The sequence below is a fragment of the Sus scrofa genome, chromosome 2 (genome assembly GCF_000003025.6).
Source record: "Sus scrofa isolate TJ Tabasco breed Duroc chromosome 2, Sscrofa11.1, whole genome shotgun sequence".
Classification (NCBI taxonomy): domain Eukaryota; kingdom Metazoa; phylum Chordata; class Mammalia; order Artiodactyla; family Suidae; genus Sus; species Sus scrofa.
This window is the reverse complement of record NC_010444.4, coordinates 6,864,739-6,886,601: the sequence shown is the minus strand read 5'-3', so window position 1 is coordinate 6,886,601 and position 21,863 is coordinate 6,864,739. Positions and strand designations below refer to the sequence as shown.

General features: G+C 51.8%; 2 protein-coding genes across 4 annotated transcripts; both read left to right on the top strand.

Annotated features, from left to right (window-relative positions):
• Nucleotides 54-16,271, top strand: DPF2 (double PHD fingers 2). 3 transcript variants are annotated; one of them, XM_005660708.3, is made up of 12 exons: nt 104-260; nt 5,095-5,255; nt 5,654-5,761; nt 6,090-6,253; nt 8,033-8,125; nt 8,312-8,390; nt 8,900-8,941; nt 9,953-10,090; nt 10,203-10,331; nt 10,485-10,597; nt 11,881-11,962; nt 14,946-16,271. In XM_005660708.3, exons 1-12 carry the CDS (start codon nt 229-231, stop codon nt 15,020-15,022), a joined length of 1,218 nt encoding a protein of 405 aa, XP_005660765.1. In that variant the 5' UTR covers nt 104-228; the 3' UTR covers nt 15,023-16,271. The 3 variants fall into 3 exon arrangements, with proteins under 3 accessions (XP_003122585.1, XP_005660765.1, XP_020938518.1); XM_003122537.5 differs by lacking the exon at nt 8,900-8,941 and having other exon boundaries at nt 54-260; XM_021082859.1 differs by lacking the exon at nt 8,900-8,941 and having other exon boundaries at nt 10,203-10,597.
• On the top strand, nt 18,662-21,594 carry TIGD3 (tigger transposable element derived 3). Its single transcript, XM_003480677.4, has 2 exons — nt 18,662-18,873; nt 19,799-21,594. Exon 2 carries the CDS (start codon nt 19,813-19,815, stop codon nt 21,226-21,228), a length of 1,416 nt encoding a protein of 471 aa, XP_003480725.1. The 5' UTR covers nt 18,662-18,873; nt 19,799-19,812; the 3' UTR covers nt 21,229-21,594.

Sequence of the window (21,863 nt, the reverse complement as noted above, 5' to 3'; positions counted from 1 at the left end):
AGAGCTGGAGCCTCGCGCCGCCCCGGCCTCGGTCTCCATTGCGCCTGCGCACTAGTTCCTCGGCTCCCCGGCCCCCAACAGGCAAGCTCGTTCTCGGCAGCTCGCTCTCGGGCGCGCTCCCGGGCGGCGCCTGCGCAGAAGGACGAGGAAACTGGTTCCCCGTGCGGTCCCGGCGCCTGCGCGCTGCGCTCTCCGGGCCTCCCGGCCTGAGGTAGAGGAGCCGGGAAGATGGCGGCTGTGGTGGAAAATGTAGTGAAGCTGTGAGTGGCCGTTTTCTTTTCCTCCTAGGCCGGGAGGTCTTGTAAGGGGCCTGGGAGTAGGGGGCGGTGCGGGAAGGGACGAGGCGGAGAGAGGGCCTTGCCTGGGAAGGCCATGTTGCGACTCCTAGTGGGGAGGACAACCCGAGACTCCGGAGGAGACGTTGCTCTTCTTTGGAAACTTGTGGAGGCCCTGAGGGGGGCACACGGGAGCCCCTAACGGGCAGCCTCCCGGAGGGGCTGTGCGGTCTGGGCGCTCCCTTCGGGCTGACGGTTTCCAGAGTATGGCGCCCTGGTCGCCTACGAAAGACAGTCCCGGATTCGCTCCCGAGACGCCTCAGTCCGGTGGAGCCGGGCCGAGGGCGGACCCGGGAGCGGCCGGAGCCCCCGCAACGCCCCGCCGCCGACCCCTCCCCATCGGCCGCCCGCAGCCGGCCCTGGGGGAGCAGGCTCCGCAGCCCTCGCGCCGTTAAGCCCCGCTGGGCTGTTTTGTTCTAAACAGCTCGGTGACGTTCCGGGGCGGGCGGGCGGGCGGGGGGGTGGGGTGGTCCTCGAGTGTCAGGTACCCAAGGCCAAGAATATTCCGGGGGAGAATTTGTTGCAGAGCTGGTACTGAGGGGAAAGAACTTCAGGGGAGAGGGCCTCTGTGCCGGCCAATCCCAGCCACCAAAAGCGGGCACTGGACCGATGCAGAGCCCCGGACGCCCCGGCTGCCCGGCTATGCAATACTCTTGGGCTGACAGATTTCGAGCGAAGTTAAAGTTCATGGTTGTTCGGTAAATGGAGAATCCCGTTAGCTGTGAGTTAAAGATGCTTGGAGACTTGATTTAACCCAGCCCCCTCCGTGAGGAAGAATCTGAATGAGTTTTGCAGCTCCGTGCCCCGTGGGCGAATAGAGCAAGCTCCTTTTTAATGCGTAAATTTGGCTTGGTGCAAGGGTAGGAAGATTGAGAGGTGTCTAGTTGTCCAGTTAGGGCTTTGGGATTTTGATTGGATGACAAGGTAAAGGTTTGGGAACTCTGTCTTGGTGGTGGGCTGAGCCCCCCAAGGGCCCCTTTTTAAGGGTGCGGTGCCGCTCTGCCTCTTCTTGCCTGGAGCCTTTTCTTTGCCAGTGCTTTCCCACTTCCATTAAGCTAAGTGCCTTCTCCTTCTGTTCTTGTGGGGGTTTTTTGTTGTTGTTGTTGTTGTTTTTAAACTTGCTTTCAGCTCCATCCTGCTGCCTCTTTCAACCACCCCTCCTCCCAGCACTATTATCTTTCTCTCTGATCTGCCCACTCCAGTTTCCCCAGCTCTCTCTTCAAGCTGACATTTCCCTCAATTTAGAAATGACGCTGTTGATCTACCATTTATATAGTTATCCTGCCTGACTCAGATGTTCTTTGTTTCCCTGCCTTTCTCTTTGTTGACTCCCCCTGTCCCATTGTAAGGGAAGGTTCTACACAGACTTCATGCTTCTTGAAAAAGAATCAAAGCTTCTACCTTGGAAACGTTACTGTACTGGGGGAATGTCAGACTTGCCTAGCTGTTAGCTGTGAGCTCAAGATTCGTTGAGACTTCATTTAAGAGTTATATGTAATGAGGAGTTCCCGTCTTGGTGCAGTGGAAACCAATCTGACTAGGAACCGTGAGGTGTCGGGTTCGATCCCTGGCCTCTCTCAGTGGGTTAAGGATCCAGCACTGCCGTGAGCTTGGTGTAGGTCACACACTCGGCTCAGATCCTGCATTGCTATGGCTGTGGCGTGGGCCGCAGCTGTAGCTCTGATTAGACCCCTAGCCTGAGAACCTCCATATGCCTCATGTGTGGCCCTAAAAAGACAAAAGACAAAAAAGAGAGAGAAAAAAACAAATTGTATGTAATGAGATTCTTTGTCTTTATGTTGGAAGACTTTCATCCTGTAAATAGGGCTACTAACCCTTTCATGTGATGTTGGGAGTGAAGGGTTGCCCGTTTAAACAGAGCATGACTTCTTATTTCTCTTTAAAGAGCTATAGAGATTGTGAGGGTCACCAGCCACTGATTCCTGAGTACTAGTAATGAGAAGCCAACTACAGTTGATGCAGTTTTAAACAACTTGCCCTTTAAAAAGAGACTTCCATTCTCCTCTTACCATGCCCATCCTGGAAAGAGGTGTCTTTCTGACGCTTCTCTGGATCATGGTGTGCCTAGTCTCTGACAGCTGAGGTTATGCAAGGAGGTCAGGACTACTAGCTCCATTTCTTCTGACTCGCATCTTTTTCTAGGAGAAGAATTTTCCTATTTGTAAATTCTCTGCCCCTCCCAAATGTGATGTCAGAATTCAAACAATCCTTTAAGGGATCTTACTAAGTCAAAATAATAGTATAAAGAGTTGCGGTTGCTGACTGGTTTTGAAACCTTCTGAGATCTGGAGAATGATGTTAATTTGAAATTTCTTAAGAGATCTCTCCCATTCTCTCTTGCTCTGTCTTCATCAGATCCTCTCTCCCTCCAACGTGTGTTTCATTCTCAGCTCTGTTACTCAGGAGACAGTTTGCCCCACCTTCTGAAATCCCGCTTAACTCATAAGAGCGCTGATAGGACATCCCTCATCCATCCCCCTCAAACTGTTTGCAGCCTCCTTGCTCTGAATTTGCAGCTCTCAGCCTGTCTGGCCCTTCCTTCCATTTGACTTGCAGCGTCAGTATCAATTCCCATCAGCAGAAACAAAGGAGCTGCTGCACTTAGCCTTGTTTATCCAATTTTCCTCTGTTTAGTCAAGACAGGGCTGCCTCCTAAAGGCGAGCAAATATGAGCCTGTTCCCTTCTCTCTACTCTCCAACACAGGATTCATGCCTGCCTTAAATTACAGTCATTACAGCTCATTGACTATCTTGTGGTCTCACTGCTTTGTGTGCAGTGTGTGGCTTTCAGTTTCTGGGAACGTGCTAAGCTGTGCCTTAGTGGTCTATTGTGGCTGCCCAGTGAAAGCCCCCCTCAAATTCCAGAGCAGGGTTTGTTGATGTAGCTTGAGTTATGGACATAAGCAACAGAAATTTGCTCTGTTCAGCTTTTCATGCTAGGAGTCTCCCTCTTGTAGAATATGTCAGAGCTTATCCAAGTTCAGCCTCCCCAATCTATAGCACAAGAACCGAAGGTCCATGTGGGTTGACTCATGTCTGTGCTTACGTGATAACTTGCAGCCAAACCAGGTCTTTTTACTCCCGACTCGGGTCAAGATGTCCCAGACACCTTCAAGGGTACTGAGGATATTGTGGGGATGAGGTCATCTCTGCCCTCCGCTTGTTTAAGATTGATTGAATAGAGTTCCTGTCATGGCTCAGTGGTTAACGAACCCTACTAGCATCCATGAGGATTCGGGTTCGATCCCTGGCTTCGCTCAGTGGGTTAAGGATCCAGCGTTGCCGTAAGCTGTGGGGTAGGTCGCAGATGCAGCTCGGATCCTGTGTTGCTGTGGCTGTGGTGTAGGCTGGCAGCTACACCCCCGATTCAACCCCTAGCCTGGGAGCCTCCATATGCCGTGAGTGTGGCCCTAAAAAGACCAAAAAAAAAAAAGATTGATCGAATATATAAATATGAATCACTGTAGTTAGTTTAAGCTCCAATACTAAAGTGCTTGTTAAATCTTTTTTTTTTTTTTTTTTTTTGTCTTTTTGCTATTTCTTTGGTCCGCTCCCGCGGCATATGGAGGTTCCCTGGCTAGGGGTCGAATCGGAGCTGTAGCCCCTGGCCTCCGCCAGAGCCACAGCAACGCGGGATCCGAGCCGCATCTGCAACCTACACCACAGCTCACGGCAACGCCGGATCCTTAACCCACTGAGCAAGGGCAGGGACCGAACCCGCAACCTCATGGTTCCTAGTCGGATTCGTTAACCACTGCGCCACGACAGGAACTCCTGCTTGTTAAATCTTGAAGGATGTGCAGTTTTGCAGCTTTTTAAGCACTTAGAAAATTCACATCTCAAATTGAGTCCAGAAGGTTCCTTTCCTTAAAAATTTGATGGTGTGAGAGTGAAGAAGGGCCTAGGATGGGCGTTCGAGCAAACAGGTTTTGTCCCAGAATTATGGTACTCAGTAGAAACTAGGCTTCAAGAGTGTTCAGGTATTTTCAGATGTTTTCCATTGATTGTGAAATTAGTATGTAGAATTAGTTGAATAAATACCTACTTTAAAATTCAAAAGATACAAAATGGCACATAGGAGAAAGTCCCCTAGTCACCTGGCTATTCTTTTTGGAGGCCTACAGTTTCTTTTCTACCACTTGGCTGCATAAATGGTAGATTGGAGATTGTTGGAGATTGTTTAATATTAGTACATGAAGAGCTTCCTTTTTTTATGGCTAAGTAGAATTTCATTGTATAGATATAGTTTATGTAGATAAAGTTTATATAAATGTAGTTTGCTAACTATAATTTAGTAAGTCCCCCAGTCCTTTTGAACTCTTTTCTCATTTGTAAAAAGGAGGTAACCTCTCCTCAGAATCCTGAGGAGTAAGAGAAATAGCATCTTGGCTAGCGCAGGGTTGAACTCATGAGAGGCACAGAATGAACATTATTTTCTTCCCTTCTTCATGGGTTAGACTAAGGTCTGATGAGACATGATGAAATCACGTGTTCCCGACAGTAATTTTTTTGTAAAGTGCCTTTCCTCTTAATGGCATAGTGAAGGGGCTTGGAGTCCCATGAGGCAGAAATGGAAGCAAATAAAAGCAGAGTGACAGTCTCCCAGTCCCTTGAGCCTTCTAGAGAAGCAGGTGGCAAAGGAAAGGGAATGCACAGCGCCTCACACCCCTCCCCCAACACACACACACACACACACACACACACACACACACACCCCTGATTTTTGTGTTTCCTGCAGCCTTGGGGAGCAGTATTACAAAGATGCCATGGAGCAGTGCCACAATTACAATGCCCGCCTCTGCGCTGAGCGCAGCGTACGCCTGCCTTTCTTGGACTCACAGACTGGGGTAGCCCAAAGCAACTGTTATATCTGGATGGAAAAGCGACACCGGGGTCCAGGTGAGGGTCCCACTCAGGAGCACGAGGAGAAAGAAGCTTCCTCACCTTAGGTGATGAGCCATCTGAAAGGGTTTTCCCTACTGCTTTACACCCATGGGTGACTGGTTTCCCATGATTAGAAGCCCGTCCAGGAAGGATGAAGCATCTTTGCTTTCTGCAGGGCTACACCGCTGAGGCTCCTGTTGGGTTTTGGAGAGCTGTGTGTTAGCCAAGGCCCCTGAGCTTACATCTGTTTTTCTTTTCCATAAACCATGCCTCCCCCAATTGCGAGGCCCTCCCTGTCCATATTCCTCCCTTGCTCTAGAACTCAGTCAGAGCCTACTCACATAGAAAGTGTTTGGTATTTATCATTTTCTATGACTGGGGGTTGGGGCTTGACTTCTTTCTTCCTTCCACAGGATTGGCCTCTGGGCAGCTGTATTCCTACCCTGCCCGGCGCTGGCGGAAAAAGCGGCGCGCTCACCCTCCTGAGGATCCTAGGCTTTCCTTCCCATCTATTAAACCAGGTAAAGCGCACTCCTCCTTGAGCAAGGGCGTGGCCTGAAGCATAGTAAGATGCCTGCTAATCACCTGTTGTATTCCATGCCCCATGCTAGGTCCTAAAGATAATAGGATGAATAAGATGAGATTCTTTTCTTTAAATAACTCAGTCTAATAGAGGAGACAGATAAACAGATAAGTTAATGGTGCCAAGTGAACTACAGTGCCTTGGTTTCTGGGCAGCCATAGACCAGGAGACAGGGACTGGCTTGTGGCTAGTCTAGTCCTGTGTAGACCTGGAGAGGTCCTCTTTCAGCCTTTATGAGCCTCACCTAACCCTGACCTTGCTTGCAGACACAGACCAGACCCTGAAGAAGGAGGGCCTGATCTCTCAGGACGGCAGTAGTTTAGAGGCTCTGCTGCGCACTGACCCCATGGAGAAGCGAGGTGCCCCAGATCCCCGAGTTGATGATGACAGCCTGGGCGAATTTCCTGTGACAAACAGTCGAGCACGGAAGGTACAAGAATAACACTGTGGTTAAAGGGGCTTTGATGGAAACCATCTTCCTCCCCCAGAGGCCACACAGCAGCCCGAATAGAAGTGGACGCTGTGGGCCAGGAGGCGGGTCCCTGGAGTTCTGTTCCTGCACCACCTACCACTCCTTCTCAGTATAGACTCTCACTCATTCACTTTTTTTTTTTTTTTTTGCTTTTTAGGGCTGCACCTGTGACATAAGGAAGTTCCCAGGGGTCGAATCGGAGCTATAGCTCATGGACATAGCCATAGCAACGCTGCATCCCTAACCCACTGAGCAAGGCTAGGGATCAAACCTGAATTCTCATGCATACTAGTCAGAGTCATTTCCGCTGCACCACAACGGGAACTCTGGCATTGATTGGTCTTCTTTTGTCACCAAGGTTTTTTGGTGCTTACCAACAAGGAAGATAGAACTATACATAAAAATAATGAGAGCTAAAAATATTCCAGGTGCTGTACTAAATACTTTTCCATCCTTCTCTCCAGTCTCTACAACCCCATTTCACATATATGGAGGCTGGAGTTCCTGCTGTCTCAGCAGGTTAAGAACCCAGTTAGTCTTTGTGAGGATGAAGGGTCAATCCCTGGCCTCATTCAGTGGGTTAAGGATCCAGTGTTGCCACAAGCTGTGGCATAGGTCACAGATATGGCTCAGATCCCTCGATGCTATAGGCCAGCAGCTCCAGCTCTGATTTGACCCATAGCCTGAGACCTTCCTTATGCCGCAGGTGCAGCTGTGAAAAAGAAACAAAACATGTAGAAGGAGGCTGAAGCAGAGTTTAAAAAAAAAAAAGTAGCTTCCCACAAGGAAGCAGCAAAGCTCTAATTTAAATGTAGGAAATGAAGTGTCAGAGGGAACCACTGATAACATGCTTCCAGGGTGGCAGTCCACAGGCAGGAGAGGGCATGGCTACCTTGGGTATCAGGGAAAGTTTTATGAAAACATGGCATTTGATTTGGCTACTTGGAGATGGTAGGAAAGGCATTCTAAGTTAGGGGAACAACATGAAGAGAGGCCCAGAGGAAGGAGAACCCAGAACATTGAAAGAACAGCAGTGAGGCTGGAGGGAAGGGACCAGGTCACAGAGGAGGTTCTGGGAGTTCCCTTGTGGGTCAGTACAGTAAGGATCAGCATTGTTACTGCAGTAGCTCAGGTCGCTGCTGTGGCACAAGTTTGATCCCTGGGAACTTTTTTTTTTTTTTTTTTTGTCTTTTTAGGGCCACACGCTTGGCATATGGAGGTTCTCAGGCTGAGGGTCAAATTGGAGCTGTAGCCACCAGCCTGTGCCACAGCCACAGCAACACGGGATCCAAGCCACATCTGCAACCTACACTACAGCTTACGGCAACGCCAGATCCTTAACTCACTGAGCTCACATCCTCATGGTTGCTAGTTAGGTTCATTATTGCTGAGCCACAACGGGAACGCCTATTTTTATTTTATTTTTGCTGTACCTATGGCATATGGGAGTTTCCAGGCTAGGGGTCAAATTGGAGCTGCAGCTGCTGGCCAGCTGCAGTGCTGGATCCTTAACCCACTGAGCAAGGCCAGGGATGGAACCCGGTTCCTCGTGGATATTAGATTCGTTAACCACTGTGCCATGACGGGAACTCCCCTGGGAACTTCTTCATGTGGTACGGCCGGGGGGGAAGAGAAGAACTAAAACAGAGGAGGTTCTGGGCAGCCTTGGCTCCCCGTTGTCGGGGAGCTTTTGGGAGTACCTTATTTCTGCCTGTCCTAATCCTCTTGTCCACTCAGCGGATCCTAGAACCGGATGACTTCCTGGATGACCTCGATGATGAGGACTATGAAGAAGACACTCCCAAGCGTCGGGGCAAGGGGAAGTCCAAGGTGAGGGGCCAGGGTGCGGCCTCCAGCCTGAGGGAGTGGGGATTTATTGCTTACTGTTTTCCCACAGTTTTATTACCTGTTGTCATTTTCCCTCTTGAGTGAGATTCGCAGCCGCTTCCAGGTGAGTCTTAACTCTTTAGGCTGAGATACCTTAGTTAAAGCCATCTTTTTACTCTTTTTTCACAGGGTAAAGGTGTGGGCAGTGCCCGTAAGAAGCTGGACGCTTCCATCCTGGAGGATCGGGACAAACCCTATGCCTGTGACAGTGAGTGCCTCGCGAGTGGGTGGGTAGTCCTTGCCTTGGACCCAGCTCCTCGGGATATGAGAGGAGGGAAGGTTGTGTTCTTGCTCAGAATGGTAAAACAAGCCTGGACTCTTGTCCTGCCCCTGACTGGTTCCCTCTGAGATCCCTGAGGGGTGCTGGCTTCTGCTACACGACGGGTGGGCCCTGCATGTTCTGGGGGAGATGTCTGCTGTCCTCTGGGGTGGGGGTGCCAATAGGGGGCACACCCAGCAGGCAGGGTTGGCCTCAATAAATGGCATTCAGGTCTGCTTGCCTTAGTCGAACCAGAGCCCCAGGAGTCCAACACCGACTTTTTCAATGTCTGTTCTCTCTCCCCCTTTTCTCTGACTCGCCCCACTTCTGTCCCTCTACCCTGGGAGCACCATCGCCGCTGAGGTTTCTCTCTCGTTTGCTCTGCTTTCCTGCTGCTGCCGCACCTGTCTCGAGTGTATCAAGGCCTTCTTCTCATGACTTTTCTTTCTGTCTTTCAGATAGTTTCAAACAAAAGCATACCTCGAAAGCGCCCCAGAGAGGTAGCTCTCTCAACTTTTCAGACTTTTGGTTTTCCTATCCCTTGTCCCACCTCCCTTGTTCCTGCCTTTCTCATCTGTGATGCTGGTTTTAAACTGTGGAATGGCATGCGGATAGGAGCAGTGGGCCTTCTGTTGTGCTCCACTCCTCACAGCCCTGGAAGCTGCCTTTACCACTGCTTGTCTCCCACAGACTTGCTCCTAGGGCTGCTCGGGCCCACTGCATGGGGTGGCTTCAAAAGCGTTGTAAAGAACGCATTACAAACAGATCCCTCTGCTGCCCCTTCCCCAAAACAGACACATGGTGGTCAGCTAATGTTCCCTGCCATCCGCCACCTCCTCCACCCATCCCTTCCTCGTCCCTTTTCTGCTGCCCCCTTGCTCTTTTTGGTATCACTGCTCAAGAGTACGAGATGCCTCATGGGGATCTGCTTTCTTGCTGGTTGGTGAGGTTGGGTGGGGCACTGATGTGGGGGTGTCTTTGAGTTTCTTTGGGGAATAACTACTCCAGCAGATTAGTTGATAGGTGATCCCCCAAGAGGTCCACCCCCTGCTCGTTTATCCACATTGGGCAGAGATGGGCTGTGGTGTATATGGGGTAGTGTGAACCTCCCGCATTTACTGAGAGGTAAACAAGTTTGGAGTCCCTCCTCCCTCTGTCTGTCCTGCCATATTGCAAGGCTATAGAAATTCCCTTTCCTTCCTGACTTGGAGCTCCCCAGACTATTCCCAGGGCAAGTGGTGATGGGGCAAGGGCTCAGCCTTCCTAAGAGCCTGTGCAGAAGAGTAGAGATGGCCTTGGGCTGGGGTTAGTAAAAAGAGCCATGCAAGCCAGAGAGCCCCAGGACCTGAGGTTCCTGGCCAGGGGGAGGCAGCTCCCACTGAAGGCCTGTCCCTGAACAGAGCTGATGGGGGTGGTTACCTTTGCCTCAGGTAGAGCTCCCAGCTTAGTGGGGCAGGGATATGGCCCTCTCACGTCCTAACACCGTTCTCTGTGATCTTTAACCCACTCAGTTTGCGGAAAACGTTACAAGAACCGACCAGGCCTCAGCTACCACTATGCCCATTCCCACCTGGCTGAGGAGGAGGGCGAGGACAAGGAGGACTCGCAGCCACCCACCCCGGTTTCCCAGAGGTCTGAGGAGCAGAAATGTAAGCTGAGGTGTCAGAGCTGGGGCAAGCAGGAGTCGGCCAGCCTGCAGGGATGTTGAGAGACCCAGAGGCCCACATGGGCGTCATCAGAATTCCTCCCTTCTCCCTGTAGCCAAGAAGGGTCCCGATGGATTGGCCCTACCCAACAACTACTGTGACTTCTGCCTGGGGGACTCGAAGATCAACAAGAAGACAGGACAACCCGAGGAGCTGGTGTCCTGTTCTGACTGTGGCCGCTCAGGTACTTCCGATCCAGGGCCAGGGCTGCCACAGCCGGCACCCAGTGCCCAAGGGGTTCGTGGCTTGCCAGTGTCCAGTGGCTGTCACAGTCAGCCAGGGTCACCTTGCTTCTTCCCCATTGCTGGCTGCCTCTCACTCGATCCCTCCCCCACAGGGCATCCGTCCTGCCTCCAGTTCACGCCTGTGATGATGGCAGCAGTGAAGACCTACCGCTGGCAGTGCATCGAGTGCAAGTGCTGCAACATCTGCGGCACCTCTGAGAACGACGTGCGTAGCCCGGCCCCGCCCCCGCCCCCGCCCCCGCCCCCAGCACACTCCTCAGCTTTTACTGTCCTCTCCACCCGTGGGAACTTGGATTTGTTAGGCAGGTGTCAGACGCTGTTCTAGGCACTGAGGACACTAAAGAAAAGGTGTCCTGCTTTCATGGAGTTTACATTCTTGTGGGAACAGACAATAAGCAAGAAAGTTAAGTGACATTTTTATGATGTTCCATGAAGAAAATGAAACCAGTAGTGTGGCAGGGAATAACTGAATAACTTTTAGGCAGCCAGATCTTATTTTGTTTTATTTTTGTCTTTTTTAGAGCTGTACCCACAGCGTATGGAAGTTCCCAGGCTAGGGGTCCAATTAGAGCTGTAGTTGCTGGCCTACACTACAGCCACAGCAACTCCAGATCTGAGTTGCATTTTTCGCCTACACCACAGCTCACGGCAAAGCCAGATCCCTAACCCACTGAGCGAGGCCAGGGATCAAACCCAAGTCCTCATGGTTCCTAGTCAGGTTTGTTAACCACAGCCATGATAGGAACTCCTCTTTTGATTTTTAATGGCCTCACCCATGGCACATAGAAGTTCCCAGGCCAGGGACTGAATCTGAGCCACAGCTGCAACGTACACCACAGCTGCATCAACGCCAGATCCTTTAACCCACTGCACTGGGCCGGGAATCGAACCTGAGCCTCTGTAGTTGGAGCTTAACCCACTGTACCACAGTGGGAACGCGGCCTTTTTCTGAGGAGGTGATGTTGGTTTTGAGCTTTGGGTGATACAAAGAAGATAGTCCAAGAAGATTTGGAGGAGAGTATTCCCAAGAAAGAGCAGCAAGTGTAAAGGCCTAAAGGTGGACACGCCAAATGGATTGAGACCACTGTAGCCAGCAGGAGCTCTCCTGCAGTGGAAGAGCAAGTAAAAGACAAGACTGGAAGGCAGGCACCATCAGGCCTGAGTTTAATCAGGGGTGATGTAGTTTGTCTTATATTTTAAAAAGATAACTTTGGCTGCTCTGTGGAAAACGGGTTGAAGGGAACACTGTGGAGACCATGAGATCAGTTAGGGAGCTGAGAGGGGGGGTCCAGGTGGAATGACAGTCACTCTGTCTTGTGGTTTTCTGTCCAGAGAATCCCATGTCTGTTCTTACCTGCCATCCATCCCACCCCTCCTATAAGCAGCAGCAGTGTCTCAGAAGCCCTCCTTCCTAGCCAGCCCCAACGGCCCAGCTGAGGCCCACTGGTCATTCACCTCCCCCTTCCTCTTCCATCTTGCCTTCTCTAGGACCAGCTGCTCTTCTGTGATGACTGCGATCGTGGCTACCACATGTATTGTCTCACCCCATCTATGTCTGAGCCTCCTGAGGGTATGTTTCCTGGATCTCTTATTCGGAACAGTTTTTTTGGTTTTGTTTTTTTTTTAGGGCCACACCCTTGGCATAGGGAGGTTCCCAGGCTAGGGGTCAAATCGGAGCTACAGCTGCCAGCCTACACCACAGCCACAGCAACGAGGGATCCGAGCCCTGTCTGCAACCTACACCACAGCTCATGGCAATGCCAGATCCTTAACCCCACTGAGTGAGGCCAGGGGTCAAACCCGCATCCTCACGGACACTAGTCCAGTTCATGAACCCCTGAGCCAGGACAGGAACTCCCAGAACAGTTATTTTTAGTCACTTGGAAAATACTTGACATGAAATGAGTTCTCGTATCCGTGATACGTTCTTCCAGATGAGAGAGTAGGCACTTTGCTTTCACTCAGTTCAGAGTGCTTTCCTAGCATTGCAGCTTTGAGGGTTTAATGTTTGTATGTTACCGCCAGATAATATTTACAAACACAGAAAAATCAACAGCCTAAGGGAAAACATGCTGAGCAGAGAAAGATTACTAGAAGGAGAAATTTGTTTTCCTCCAACCAGTCCTGGAAACTCAGTTCATAGTTTGTTTGATGTGAAACTTTAGTTTCAACATTCCAGACTTGACACGTTTGATTCATTTCTGCCAGTTCTAGAGAGGGAGTTGAACCTGGAGCCTGAATGAGTCGCACGGCCCCTCTGGTGCTTAATAATGCTTCAAGTTTATGGAAGATCTTTGATGAAACCACTGGTGGCACCAAAAAGTAGCTGCCTCCCTGCAAGTCTTAGCCCATCCAGATTTCAGTGCCAAAGTTCCTTCTTTATAGAAATTCACAGTAGCTGTTACTATGACAAAGGATGTGGGCCAGCATTACAGGGAGAGAAAGCGGCTCCTGTGTGATGTGAGCTGATTTGGAGTGTAGGTCAGACTGCTGTCACCCCTTAGAGGAGGAGGCCTCTGACAAAGTCTGAGGACCCTTTGGCAGCTGCAGGGGAGCACTCAGCTCTTGCCTGTCATGCCAAGTTATAAATCTACTTTGGGAAAAAGTAGTATGTTTTGTGTTTTTGTTTTTAACCATAAAATGTCACTTCACAGACACAATTCTGAACTTACTGTAGAATGGCTTTCCTACTGCAGTACAGTTAGACACTGAGGTGGTGGAGAGTTGCAAGCAGCTGGGAGGCACACCACTTAGGAACCATCAGATGGTCTCCGCGCCAGGTCAGAGGTTAGCGAACTGTGAGCTGCTGTCCAAACCTAGCTGCAGCTGGTATCTATAGCTCAAAAGCTTAAGGTGATTTTTACATTTTTTTAAGGGAGGGTTTTTGTTTGTTTTTAGGGCCACACCCTCAGCATATGGAAGTTCCCAAGCTAGCAGTCGAATCAGAGTATGTCACAGCCACAGCAACACAGGATCTGAGCCTCATCCGTGACCTACACCCCAGCTCACAGCAACACTGGATCCTTAACCCACTGAGTGAGGCCAGGGATCAAACCCACATCCTCATGAATACTAGTCAGATTTGTTTCCACTGTGCCACAGTAGGAACTCCCTGTTTGTTTTTAAAAACATGACTAAGACTGTATGTGATTAAAAAAGCTTAAAATATTTAATGCTTGCTGGCTCTTTACAGAAAAGCTTGTCAACTGCTATATAGTGACCTTTGGGTTAGAAAGGACCTTACCTTTTTTTTTTTTTTTTTTTTAGGGCCACACTTATGGCATATGGAAGTTCCCAGGCTAGGGGTGAAATCAGAGCTGCAGCTGCTGGCCACAGCCATGACAATGCAGGATCTGAGCCTCTTCTGTGACCTACACCACAGCTCACAGCAATGCCGGATCCTTAACCCGCTGAGTGAGGCCAGGGATGGAACCCATGTCCTCGTGGATACTAGTGGGGCTTGTTACCGCTGAGCCACAGCAGCTACTTCCAGACCTTACCTTTTTTTGAGAGTCACAAATCCGAAGAGCTGATAAAAGCTGTGGATTCTTTCTCCCAGGATAACGTTCAAATACACATATGTACAATTATGCTTATAATTTCATGGCAATAAGGGCTAATTTTGTTTCTCAGGGAAGAAGCATAAAAGAATACAATTATAGCAAATATTAATGAGCTAGGTATGGGCCAGTTTTTTTGTTTGTTTGTTTGTTTTTTCCTCACAAGGGACATTATTTTCTGACACTAGATTTGGGTCACAATTTAGGTCATATTTGGCCCTTTTTTTTTTGCTGTGCCCAAGACATGTTAGAAGTTGCCATTTCAGGGCCACACTACAGCAGTGACTTGAGCTGCTTCAGTGACAATGCACATCCTTAACCTGTTGCACCACAAGGAATTCTGGCCCCTTTTTCTTTTCATTGTATCCTCAGCCTCTGCTCAGACACCTAGTGATGTCAGGGTACCCTTCTCATCTTTCCATGTGTTCACAGAAAGCTGTCTTATGTATTGGTTTCTCTAGAATCAGTATTGGTTTCTTTAGAGCCTACCTTCGTGATCTTTATTCTAACTTTGGGGCCATTAGAATGAAGTCTGATTCTTCTATAATCACAAGTTTAAAGTTGAGGGAGTTCCTTTGTGACACAAAAGGGTCTGGTGGTGTCATTGCAGTGGCTCAATCCCTGGGAACTTCCGCATACCACGGGCATAGCCAAAAATAATAAATAAATAAATCTGAGTTGCTTTAAAAAAGTTATATCTGCCGGGGTCTTCTTTAGCAGTTCTGATTTGAGAGAGCCAAGAGGGCCTGGGAGTCTATTCTGAAAAATAGCTTTCCAGGTGATTATTTATTTCATGTCTGTTGAGAATTATTTTTCATACTTGAAGACTTAGAGTTCTGCCCTACTCAGGATAACTGTGAAACTTTACTACTGCAGAACAGCGTCTCCAGTCCTCCCCATAGCTGGCCCTGCTCCTGCAGGTGAGGTGTGGGGAGTAGAACAGCAGGTGGGTTTGTGTGGGGCCCATCCTAACCCCATTATGTTTCTCTGCAGGAAGTTGGAGCTGCCACTTGTGTCTGGACCTGCTGAAGGAGAAAGCTTCCATCTACCAGAATCAGAACTCCTCTTGATGTGGCCACCCCGACCCCCCATACATCTAGGGCTGTTTCTCTCCTCTGCTCTCGTTTTTCATACCCACCCTCCCTTCCTCCTCCCTTTCGCAAGCCCGGAGAACCTCGGGGTGGTCATGCCAACCTGCCTTTGGCAGCAGCAAGCTGAGGTGGCAGCTCTGACCGCCTCTGGCCCCAGGCCCTCAGGGAGAAGGGGGCAGCACACTGCCCCAAGGTGTACCTGTGGGCCCAGCCGCTCCCTGCTCTCCCTGAAATGCATTCACTCTCTCTGCCTTGGGCCCCAGCCCTGGTGATCTCGGAGTTCAGTGTCCTGTGAGAAAGAGTGGCAGAGCAGCTCACTTCTCTCTCAGCTCTGCCTCCACTCTGGTCCCCAGGGTTTTCCCTTCCCCTAAAGGTGAGCCAGGATGGGGCCTCTGCAGAGAGCAGCTGGGAATGAGAACTGAGCAGGCCGAGGTGGTGCTTGCGGGGAGCTTCCCATGCCCTTCGTGCTGCTTAACCTCATCACCTCCTTCCCCCAGAGGGCTTTCTGGCTGGCTGTTCCTGCTACCCAGGAGCCAGGATGCTGGCTCTGCCCTGTTCCTGCCACCCCACCCCAGGGGTGTAGCAGCTTCCCCTGCTTCTTCCTCAAGCTCGCCTGGCTCACCCTCCCAGGCGGTCTCTAGTGACTGAAGCATTCCCTCCCTTGTGACTTTCTTTTACATCCCCGCCTAATTCCCTTCGGTTTTGTGGGGGGAGAGGGGAAGCATCAGGGGGCCAGGCCGGCAGCTTGGGGGGCCACAGGAAGGTGTTGGATAATGTGCCTGTTTTTTAACTCGACGAAAAAGCCTACCTCCGCAATCCCCTTTTTGTTCTTCCTGGACCTGGGCCTTCAGCTCCTGCCCTTAACTGAATTGGAAGCCTCTGCCTCCTGCTTTGTGTGTCCTGGCTCCTGGGTTGTGGGGAAGCCACATAGACATCCCTTTCTTCCCTTGCACACTCGCTTGCAGCTGGTACGATCTTCAAACCCTGATTCTTCAGTTTTCTGCCTGGTGACACTGACATTAAGTAGTTGGGGGGACAGTCCATGCCAGGACACCCTGGAGTGTCCTTCCCCCTTGGCTGTGGGCAGGCCCTAATTCACTCTCACTTTGGAGTTGAGGTGTCTTTTTTTTTTTTCTCCCCCTCCCTTCCTTCCTTTCCTTCTTTCCTTCTCTTTCTCTCTTTTGTTCCTGTATTCTGAGCATTAGTACAATAAACATTTTTACACGGAGCCCTCTGCTGGATTGTTTATCTCCAGGCCTCCTTTCCTGGTTAAGGCCAATTCATCCTAAAACTTCCTTTCTTAGGACAGTGGTTTTTTGGCTTCGTTTGTTTGGTTTGGTTTTTTTTTTTTTTTTTTTTTTTGTCTTTTTGCCATTTCTTGGGCTGCTCCCTCGGCATGTGGAGGTTCCCAGGCTAGGGGTTGAATCAGCTGCAGCCGCTAGCCTACACCAGAGCCACAGCAACGCAGGATCCGAGCCACGTTTGCGACCTACACCACAGCTCACGGCAATGCTGGATCCTTAACCCACTGAGCAAGGCCAGGGATCGAACCCACAACCTCATGGTTCCTAGTCGGATTCGTTAACCACTGAGTCATGTCGGGAACTCCTGGCTTCTTTTGTTTTTATGGCCACACCTGTGGCATATGGGAGTTTCTGGGCCAGGGATTGAATCTGAGCCACAGCTGTGACATATGCCACAGCTGCAGCAAGGCTGGGCAGGGGATCAAACCCACACCTTTGTGGTGACCCAAGCTGCTGCAGTTGGATTCTTTTTTCTTTTCTTTTTTTTTTTTTTTTTTTTTTTTTTTCTGTTTAGGGCCACACCTGCAGCATATGGAAATTCCCAGGCTAGGGGTCGAATTGGAGCTGCAGCTGCCAGCCTATGCTACAGCCAGTGGCAGTGCAGGATCTGAGCCATGTCTTCGACCTACACCACAGCTCATGGCAACGCCAGATCCTTAATCCGCTGAGTGAGGTCAGGGGTCGAACCCAGGCCTTCATGGATGCTAGTCAGACTCATAACCTGCTGAGCCACAACAGGAACTCCTGCAGTTAGATTCTTAACTCCACTGCACGTAGTGGGAACTCCATGGACATTAGTCTTGAAGCATAGCTTTTCCCCCCCAAATTAAATAAAACATTTAACCTCAATATAAGTTGACAGAAAATTGGATAATTTGTTTTAATTTCTTATGTACATTATAGCTGTTACAAAATTTGGGTTAAAATCAACTTTAACCTGTTTATTTCTGTGTTTTAGTTGGTTTGGAGGAAATTCTGGATTTGTATGTGCAAGTGGTGAGACAGATTTATAACAGTTGAGCTTTTTAGTTTCAGAGATACTTAGCATAGGTCCAGAAGCTTGATTAGAAGCTTGATGATTATATAAATATAAAAGAGTTAATGACACAGGAAAACTCTATGCGTCACCATGAGGACACATTAAAGCTTTCTGTATGAATAATGGAGATGAGAGGTACCTCCGCCTTGCTTGCCTGAAATTGGTTCATTTAATTGAAGGCAAGTGTGTGTGAACTCGGCCTATAGTGCAGCCATGCAAACCTTCCTCCAAGTATATTTACGTGCACAAGAGTGAGTTTTTCTTTTCCTGCAAACCAACATTTTAAAGGTATGAATCAGTTATGACAACCCCCCCCCCCCGAAGTATCCTTAGGATTTTCTAGGACAGTCTGAAAGCCACTGTTTTATTGGGAGGCAGTGAGTGGCCTGGGCCCTTGTGTTCAGTAAGTAAGCAGGGTGCTCCAGTTTGGGGACTGCGTTAGGGGCGGGGCACAGCCCCATCATGTCTGCGCGGATGTAGGCCTGGAGTCAAGGTAGTCAAGCAGTGATCCTTGGTGGTTGAATAGTCTAAGGCCAGAAAAGATAGTAAAAGGAAAAAGGTTAAAAATGAGAATGCTGGAGTTCCATTGTGGCACAGTGGAAATGAATCTGACTAGTATCCGTGGGGATTTGGGTTTGATCCTGGCCTCACTCAGTGGGTTAAAGGATCCGGCCTTGCCGTGAGCTGTGGTGTAGGTAGCAGACGCAGCTCAGATCCTACATGGCTGTGGCTGTGGTGTAGGCCGGCAGCTGTAGCTCCAATTCGACCCTTAACCTGGGAACCTCCATATGCCGAAATTACGGCCCTAAAAAGCAAATAAATAAAATAAAATTAGTCTTTATTCGTACAAAATCAGAACTGGCCCCAAGCAAGCAGTTTGTGGTAGTACCCACTTGAGGCCAATACCGTCCATGGTAACATCCTTTGTGTAGCTTAAAACGTGCTTCCATTTTTTCAAAGCCACTGGGTGAGGGGTAATAGACCTGTTTGGTCGATGAGGAAGCTAAAGCTGCCTAGGGTCACAGCCAGGATGACCTTCCAAGTCTGCTCACTGGAGGGAGGCTTGTTTGGCCTCGTCTACCGGGTCCCCTGAGGCTGGCGGCGCTTCCAGGACTCCCGCCCCGTCCGGGCTCCGCCCCCCCAGCCCCTGCAGCTAGAAGCTCAATTCCCCCAACGACCCGCCGCTTCGCGATGCCCAATGAGATTTAGCCGGGGGAGGGACAGAACTGCACCGGAGACCAATCGGATTGGGCCGGGGCGGGGCGGCAGCGGGTGAAGCTGAGCGGTGGGTCCAGGTCTTCTCAGCCGGGAGAGAACCCGGCGCGGGCGGCGCCCACCGGTCCCTGCTGTGCGCGCGCCCGCCGCCCGCGCAGCCCTTCAGTTTGCCCCGCGCGTCCCTACCCTGCTCTCTTGTACCACAGGGACAGGGGCTGGGGAGCCGGGCCGGGGCCGGGGCCGGGGCGGGAGTCGCGGGACGAACACTTGAGGTGGGTGCGGAGAGGGTGGCTGGGAGGCGGGAAGGCCGGGCGGGCCGATGGCTAGGTCCGCCCCGCCGGCAGACCCAGAGTCACCGTGTGGAGAGGTCAGCAGGTTGCAGAACCCGGCTCCCGGCCTGTCTCCATCACAGACGCTCGTCCCCGCGCGGTGGTCCCCCTCCCAGGCCAGGACTCTCCCCTCTGAGGACACCCCGCCCCTCTCGCTGCCCGCGCGGCCTCCTAACCCCTCTTGCCCTTTGTCGCCTGTGCTCCTGTCCTTTCGGCCTTGTGCTCCCGCGCCCCCTCCAGGCCGGACCCCGGCCCAGCCATACCTGCTCAGGACCTGGCACCAAATTAGACTCGCTCCTTCAGCCCCCAGTCTGTCCCTCTTTGTCATCTGTACACCTGTCATCTCAACTCCATTCATCCACTCTACCACCCTGCCCCCCACATCTTCATCTGAATCCAGCCTAGGCCATCATCCCCCTCCCCCTACGGGGATTCCTCCTGCCAGCTCTGATTATCCCCTCCACCTGCCCCATGCAGCCCCAGCCCTGTCCTCCCCATCCATGCTCCTTTGTTGTCTCTGCAGCTGTCCCCTCGGCTCTATTCATCCTTCTCCCCCAAACCTCAGCCCAGACTCCCTTCTTGCTCTGACCAGGGGCCAGCCCTCCCCAGCTAGGTCCTGCATTCCTCCAGATCAGGGCCAGGCCACTGCTCACTCAGCCTGGTGGTTTCTCTTCCTTTCAATCCAGCCCTCTCACCTCCAACCCAGTGTCCCCTCACCCTGTCCCAGCGGATCCAGGCTGCCCTGGTCTCTCCCTACACCAGTCTATCTCCCTGCCTCTAATATCCCCTTTTTCTTACTATGCTCCTCTCCCACCCCGCCTGGCCTCCACCCTCACCGTTTCCTCCTTCCCCCTCTCCCCCGGAACAGGTGCCAGAGTTGCCATGGAGCTGTGCAGCAAGAAGAAGCTTCACGCCCTGTCCCTGGCCGAGAAGATCCAGGTGCTGGAACTCCTGGATGAGTCCAAGATGTCCCAGTCGGAGGTGGCCCGGCGCTTCCAGGTCTCCCAGCCCCAGATCTCACGCATCTGCAAGAATAAGGAGAAGCTGCTGGCGGACTGGTGCAGCGGCACCGCCAACCGGGAGCGCAAGCGCAAGCGGGAGTCCAAGTACAGCGGGATCGACGAGGCTCTACTCTGCTGGTACCACATTGCCCGGGCCAAGGCCTGGGACGTGACAGGGCCCATGCTGCTCCACAAAGCCAAGGAGCTGGCTGACATCATGGGCCAGGATTTTGTGCCCAGCATCGGCTGGCTGGTGCGCTGGAAACGCCGAAACAACGTGGGCTTTGGGGCCCGCCATGTTTTGGTGCCTCCATTGCCCCCTGAGCCACCTCCCCCGGCTCCCACGCCCCAGGCCCAGCTGCCTCTCTCTCTTAAAGATTTCTCCCCAGAGGACATTTTTGGCTGTGCCGAAGTGCCCTTGCTATATCGGGCAGTGCCCGGCAGAGTGGGCACACGTGATCGGGTACAGGTGCTGCTGTGTGCCAACAGCAGGGGCACAGAGAAACGGCGGGTGTTGGTCAGTGGGCTCCAGGCTGCCCCAAGGTGCTTCTTTGGGGTCAGCAGTGAGGCTCTGCTTGCCTCTTACCACCCTGACCTGGTTATCCCCTGGTCAGAGTGGTTGGCACAGTTTGACCGGGACATGGGGCAGCAGGGCCGACAGGTGGCCTTGCTGCTGGCCGCCCGAGTGGTGGAGGAGTTGGTGGGCCTGCCCCGGCTCTGCCACGTGAGGCTCTTGCCTTTGTCCGCTGCTAGCACCACGCCTTCCCTGCCCAGCTCCGTGGTCCGGGCCTTTAAGGCCCATTACCGGCACCGTCTGCTGGGCAAGCTGGCGGCGGCCCAGAGTGAGAGGGCTGGCCCCTCGCTGGCTGCGGCCGGGGCAGCCATCACGGTGCTGGATGCCCTGCACATGGCCGCAGCGGCCTGGGCCAAGGTGCCCCTCCAGCTCATTGTGAGCAGCTTCGTTCAGGAAGGGCTGGCTCCTGGCACAACGCCCCCAGACCCAGACAAAGCCTCTGAGATGCCGCCAGTCCCTGGTGGGCTGAGCCTCGAGGAGTTCTCCCGTTTTGTGGACCTGGAGGGTGAGGAGGCCATGTCTGGAGTGTGCAAAGAGGAGGTGAGCCCCGAGGGCGAGGAGGGGCACGGAGAGGATGGCTTCGAGCCCCTGCCCACCAAAGCCGACGCCCTCCGGGCCCTGAGCACATTGAGAAGGTGGTTTGAGTGCAATGGCACCTCCCCTGAGCTATTTGAAAATTTCTACGCCTGCGAGGAGGGGGTGGAGCGACTCTGCTGCCTGTGATGGGCCCTTCCTGCCGGAGCCCCCTCCTCTCCTGTTTCCCATGGAAACGCCCTCTCTCAGGAGGCAGATTGGGGGTGGTCTCTTTCCCGTGGAAATGGAGCTTTTGCGAAGGTGTTGAAGGTAGACAAGTTGGGAGACCAGGTCTAAGCTCTGAACGAAAGTTGTCCAAGCCCCTAGAAGGTTGAAAGCTGGGGCCTCCCGGGGCCCCTAGGTCCTTTGGGGCCCCTAAAGCTAGGCGGGTAGTTTCTGAACCTCTGGAGGCTGGGACTTGGGAAGGTGGAGTTTGGGCTTTACAGACAGGCTGATCCCTTGAATTCTGTGTTAAAAACAGTTCTGCTTCTGGAAATAAAGTTTTTAAACAGAAAAGAGGCCAGGGTGTTATTTTCATGGGAGAAGGGTGGAAACGTTCAGCTCAGCCTTTTATTTTGTTCTCTTTTTTAGGGCTGCACCTGCCGCATATGGACGTTCCCAGGGTAGGGCTTGAATCCACAACCACCACAGTGCCAGATCTGAGCCGCATCTGTGATCCACGCTGCAGCTCGAGGCAACGCCAGATCCTTAACCCACTGAGCACGGCCAGGGATCAAACCCTCATCCTCATGGATACTAGTCGAGTTCTTGAGCCACAACAGGAA

What these genes read in the sequence shown, in the direction of transcription:
- DPF2 (XM_021082859.1), top strand. Translation starts at nt 229, where the DNA reads ATGGCGGCTGTGGTGGAAAATGTAGTGAAGCT. An exon ending in AAAGCGACACCGGGGTCCAG is followed by an intron (nt 5,256 to 5,653) that starts GTGAGGGTCCCA and finishes TTCCTTCCACAG; the next exon opens with GATTGGCCTCTGGGCAGCTG. An exon ending in GAGGTCTGAGGAGCAGAAAT is followed by an intron (nt 10,091 to 10,202) that starts GTAAGCTGAGGT and finishes TTCTCCCTGTAG; the next exon opens with CCAAGAAGGGTCCCGATGGA.
- TIGD3 (XM_003480677.4), top strand. Translation starts at nt 19,813, where the DNA reads ATGGAGCTGTGCAGCAAGAAGAAGCTTCACGCCCTGTCCCTGGCCGAG.